At 41.5% G+C, this 5798-nt stretch overlaps 1 protein-coding gene across 1 annotated transcript; it reads left to right on the top strand.

The window, feature by feature from the left end:
* Positions 1 to 1132: 1132 nt before the first annotated feature.
* Positions 1133 to 3320, top strand: LOC149822928 (phytohormone-binding protein CSBP-like). The gene is made up of 2 exons (XM_089980230.1): positions 1133 to 1402; positions 2913 to 3320. Exons 1-2 carry the CDS (start codon positions 1222 to 1224, stop codon positions 3194 to 3196), a joined length of 465 nt encoding a protein of 154 aa, XP_089836356.1. The 5' UTR covers positions 1133 to 1221; the 3' UTR covers positions 3197 to 3320.
* Positions 3321 to 5798: the final 2478 nt, after the last annotated feature.

Genomic DNA, 5798 nt, shown 5'->3' on the forward strand with positions numbered 1-5798 from the left:
AATTGTGATTCTAAACTATTCTAAAGGGAATCTTTTCTTTTTTTTTTACAGTAAGCCGTTCTGGCTTGCACTTATTGCTGCCGAAGCCAGTAAAAGGAGTTGGGAAATATTTTACCATTCCCTCTCCATTGTAAAATATTGTGAGGAAATATTTGGTTTGCCTTTTCCTAATAGGTGTCACTTTGTCGCAAAGATGAGGAAACAAATGACCAGTTGTTTTTCATAGTAAATTTTTTCTCTCAATCCTAAAAAAGAAAATCACTTGTTTTTCAAGTGTCGATCTCTAAGGCACAGTCCTGGGCACTACGGGCATTGGGGAAGTGGGCACACTATATGATTGCACAAAAATTTGTGCATTAAGCACCACATCACCCTCTTGGGTCCCACACCTGACAGGCCCTGTTACATAGATGGAGGGTGATCAGGTGCTTAATGCACAAATATTTGTGCAATCATATTGCACCTGATCTTTTCACGGGTAGGCACTGGCCACCCCCCATCTAAACCTCCATGATGGGGGTTTTCATGTCAGGGTGGGCACATGCTCACCCTGACCCCAACCTGCCGCACCTTGGGCCTTATCCTCATTTGCCATATCTGCCGTACCTTATCATCTGTTGCCATATCTACTCTCGTATCCCCATCAAATTGGTTTCACTCATACGTTATCTCATTTCTATCTTCATACCCCTCCTTGGGATTTCATTGATGTAAGTTGTTTTGAACAAATCAGACTCCACAGATGTGATTTATATCAATAGTTTTAGTCATAAAGATTAATAATTAAATGGTAGTCCACTTATGTGTAAGATTTTTTGGTGATCTAAAAATCAATGGTTGACAAAACACAAAATTTGGTAATTTAGAAGTCATATTTTTTTTATTGAAAAATATGATCCAAGAGTCAATTCTTATTAAATCAATCACGCCGACTCGATCTAAAGAGTCAGATTTGATCGAAGCAACTGGAATCATAAGATTGAAGAGGGGTATGAAGATGGGGGATGATATAAGGGATGAGTGGAACGGGACTGCATATCCAATGGCCCTTATCCTCTTCGGCCTTATCTACTGACATTATCCTCTTCGGCCTTATATATGTGCCCACATTACCCTTTTTTAGCCTTATCAACCCTCATAGCTAAAACAAATAACGTTGGTATCTCTAGTTTTCTTCCTCATCCCATCCTCAACCCCAACCATCATCACCATCTAGGAGCAATGGCAAAGGAAATAAAGGGTCAGGTCACTGTTAAAGTGAGCCATGAGACTATATGGAAGGCATTCACAGAGAAGCTAGGCCTTTTGTTGTCAAATGTTGCTGCGAAAATGAACAGCACAATGGAGATCGTAGAAGGAGATGGAGGCGTTGGCTCAATCTTGTTGGCTACTTTTCCCATTGGTAATTATTCCCCTGCAAACTCCCTCTATGATGATCCATGATCCCTACAGGTGAAAGACTTTCAATATATATATATATATATATATATATATATATAGTCAGCATTATCATTATTATCACCTAACTGAACCACATACAAACTGGGTTTCTTTTTCTGTTAGGTTTGCCAACTTTGGGTTGTTCCATATTTTTTTTTGTTATGTTAACCTTTCACACCCCTTTCTAGAAAAGGGCTGTCATAGTTTGTCATCTGAGGTGAGATAATCAGGGTTGGAAAACTCATTAGGGGTAGGGGTGTCAACCGGTCGGGTTTATCAGGACCCGACCCCTACCAAACCCTATAGGATCTGGGTATGGTGATAACTGAGAACACCCGATTAAGACCTGGATTCAGATTCAAAGGTCTGATTAATACATGAATCCGGGTATAGTTTGTGATATTTTATACCAGACTCAGCCCGACCGGAGTTCCCATTAAGACCCACAATTTTTCAATATAAAAATGATAAAAAATATTATTTTATCAAGTATGGCCTGGGTCTGGTTCATGTAGTTTTTATTGGGTTTGGCTATGGTTTCTCTTATGGTGGGTCCGATTAAACCCCGATCGGAGCCTGATACCATACCCGAAAAATGGGGCTAGGTTTGATTCCATGTGGTTCGAACCAAACCCAACCCGTTGACACCCCTAATTAAGGGCATCCCTAGTGATGCAAATGGGTTGGATCTATGATGAAGGTTTTGCAATTTTTGGCTATTCTCGATCTGACTCTCCTACTTATTTAGCTGTTTCGAATTTGACCAGTAAGCATCCTTATCTCTCACTACAAGGTTCAAGGTGGGTGTAATTCCTAATGGGAAGGAGAGAGACCTCAAAGATTTTACCAACTAAAGGCCTGCCAATGTGATGTTGGTGATGGAAGTGGCCTAGCAAAAAAAAAACTTCTCTTATCTAACGGATTAACTGGTCGGGTATACACAACCCGACCCAATGTCTGAAATCGATTATACGCAAACAGACCCAGTTTTAGTGGACCCATGGGTTCAAAATATAGACCTGAACCTGTTAAGACCTGAAGAATTCATACTCCAATCCGTTAACCCATGTGGGTATCCTCTTTTCAGTCACACTCAGACCCGAACCGAACCCAACCTGAATCAAAACTGATCTATTAAAGAGCGGGCCCTATGATAACTGACCCGATACGTACCTGAACCCATTAACCCCATGGGTCTAAAATTTCTAACCGTACCCAAACTCGAATTAGATTAGGTCAGGTTTGGGTCTTACGTACTTTTATACCCGTTTCAGAATTGGGTCTGATCCCTTGCTCCTAGTATCTTCAACCTGAATCAAAGATGGCCCCTTCCACTAGCATTGCATTGGGCCTCCTTATAGCTCGTATGATTAATGGATTCCACTAGTATTGCATTGGGCTGCGATATATAACACCCCCCCCCCATAGATCACTTGTTAATAACGTGGTGATTGTGGTCATGATATGTGTAGATGAGCATCAGACGGCAACCCAAAAAGAGAAGATTATTGAAATCGATCAGGCTCAACACATCTGGGGCATTGAGGTTGTGGAAGGAGGGCATCTGAACCAAGGCTTTAAATCATACAAGAACTTCCTCAAGTTCAGTAAGATCGGGGAGACAGAGACACAAGTGGAAGTCACTGCAGTATATGAGCTGGAGAATGATGTGGAGAACTCTTCATTGCCAGCAAGCACACTAGAAGCAGGACTGGGCTTTGTTAAGCTTGCAGAAGCTTACCTGCTAGAGGCTTGAACCTGCAGTCTCATGACAGCAGCGTTGTTATATGCCTTAAATAAGGGCAACTACTTTTAACTGTTCTGCTTTCTGTTTGTTCCCTGGAAATGTTAGGATTCCATGGACAGTCTTAAGTTTAGTTGCATTGGTTGTTGTTGTAAGGTTTGCTTTATATGCAATATTATTATGTGCTGGAAATTATAAAAAATGTTGATGTTATGTGGCCATGATCAAATTAACCAACCTTGTTTTCCTTGAAAAAAAAAAACCAACCAACCTTGTTTTCCTTCAAGAAAAAAAATCAACCAACCTTGTTCAAGATCAGATAACCAGGTTGGGACCAACTCACATGAAGACTTGGGAGACTTGAATTGGAGGCATGTTGTGGTTTCCATTCTCATCTTCTCTTCTGCTTGCAATGGTGTTTAGGGGTTTCAACCGGTCGGGCTCCGACCAAACCCTATAGGGTTCAGGTATGGGGATAAATAAGAAGACCCTGGTCCGGACCTGAAGGTCTGATTAATACATGGATCCAGGTATAGTTTGTGAAATTTTACACCAGACCCTGGCCCAACCCGAGTTCCCATTAAGACCTGCAAGTTTTCAATATAAAAATGATAAAAAGTATTATTTTACTAGGTATGGTTTCGGGTCTGGTTCATGTAGTTCTTATCAAGTCCGGTATGGTTTCTCTTATAGTAGACCCGATTAGACCTGGGTCTGGACCTGATACCATACCCAAAATCTGGTCCAAGTCTGGTTCTACCTGGGTCCGAACCAAACCTGACACATTGACACCCCTAATCAGAGGCGAAGCTTTGGGGGGGGGGGGGGGGGGGGGGGGGGGCAGGACTGGTCTAGTCCTGCCTCCTGAAACAGTTAATTTTTTTTAAAAGCCCGCCCAGCCTTGATTCCATATGAAATAGATTTTTATCCATTTTTTTAGTCCAGTCCTAGCCCAGCCCTGACTGCAGCAAATAGTTTGATTTGTCCATATGAAATAGATTTTTATTAATAATTGTAGCCATTTTTTATTTTATCTCAAATTTTTTTTTTGGGGGCGCTGCCTCCAACCCCCGACTATCACACCATTTTTTTTTTGTTTTTTGCTACACCCCCCCCCCCCCCCCCCCCCTCACATGAATCCTAACTAAGCCACTGCCCCTAATGGTGTTGCCAAAACACTGCACTGGGAATGAAGTTGACGGCCTTTAACACCCACATTTCAACATGCTTTCATTAATATGATGATTTGGCAAATGGTGTTTTCTATCTCGCCACAAATTGTGGACCCATATGGGTTTACTTGGTCGAGTTTAATTGGGTTGGGTTTTGATAAGACCCATTTTTTAATTGGGTCTAAGAATTAGACCCAGAATCCACACATTTTTACTTGGATCTGGGTTTGGCTGAAAAATATAGACCCGTATAAGTTAATGGGTTTGACTATAATTGGTTCAGGTTTCAGCTTAGATCTCGGTTTGTTAAGTACTCTAAACGCAATACCCCCTAGCCAAAATCAAAATATGTAAATTAGTGAAATCAGCACTGGACCTCCTCCAAAATTATTTCTAAAATCCGAAAGTTTTAGAAATGTGTTCTAGTTCCAATGGTGGGTTGGGTGTCGGGTTCGGTCGGTTTAAGTACAAAATGTTTTTGGATAGATAATCAGTTCAGGTTCAGCGGACACTTAGGACCTCTGGCTATTCCGGCCAATAAAAAATATGTACTGATCTCAACCGCTATTTCCTGTTTTCCTGTTCATTTTGTTTTTTCTGTGCGATCGACTTCGAACAATGATCAAAGGTGACGAGCGGTTGATCATGCACAAAAGTGAGATTCGCCGGCAGTGAGAAGCGTCTCCACCGGTAACTACTACCACAGTTGTAAATCAATATGACCTACCTGAAGTGTGCAGAGTTAAGAGAGAAAAAAAAGAGCAGAGAAGGTATTTTTGGTATACAGGTTGCTAGCTTCAGGAGGGTTTTACCATAGTCGATAAATATCTCAGTTGATATGAGTTATTGATGTGAATGCTCTCTTGTAGAAAGGGCAGTTTGCTGGGATCTTCTCCCAGTGGTTGCCCAGCAATCACAGATTGCTTCACGGTTTTCCTGCATAAACAAAAAAACAGTCTTGGAGATAACTTGTGTTAGGAAAGTTTTAAAATTGGTGATTTCTTTCCACCAAAAGTGCTTTAAAAGGTTTAGTCTCATATCTAAGATAAATCAGTTTTTCAAGTGGTTCAAATACAGGTTTTATTCTCTATTCTTTACTTTGGTAAGCCTTGTGTCTTGGGGTGGCTTGCGGACGTTACTGTGCATCGTGCAGCAACGGATTCGCAGTTCGCGCGCACGTGTGTGCGCAAGGGCGCTTGAGGTGCAATGTGGCGTTTTGATGGCGCACTTCGCACGCTCGCAGCGGTGCGAGGTGCATATGTCCATTTTGGATTTTTGGTTTTGAAAAATTTGGCCGGTTGAAAGGTTTTAATAACATTTATATTGAGTTTATGGCGCTTTGTGACTGTTGGACGATTTTGAAGGCCTTTGATTGACAGTCAAAGGTGGATGACCGTTCAAGTACCTTTTCGTCTTATTTTCAAACCGTCAGATTTATGGCC

The sequence above is a fragment of the Nuphar pumila genome, chromosome 11 (assembly GCF_984573655.1).
Source record: "Nuphar pumila chromosome 11, dmNupPumi1.hap1.1, whole genome shotgun sequence".
Lineage (NCBI taxonomy): Eukaryota > Viridiplantae > Streptophyta > Magnoliopsida > Nymphaeales > Nymphaeaceae > Nuphar > Nuphar pumila.

Bases quoted from the DNA above. Each gene is read 5' to 3' on its own strand.
- LOC149822928 (XM_089980230.1), top strand. From the start codon at position 1,222: ATGGCAAAGGAAATAAAGGGTCAGGTCACTGTTAAAGTGAGCCATGAG. The intron at 1,403-2,912 runs GTAATTATTCCC...TGATATGTGTAG, and splicing joins GTTGGCTACTTTTCCCATTG to ATGAGCATCAGACGGCAACC.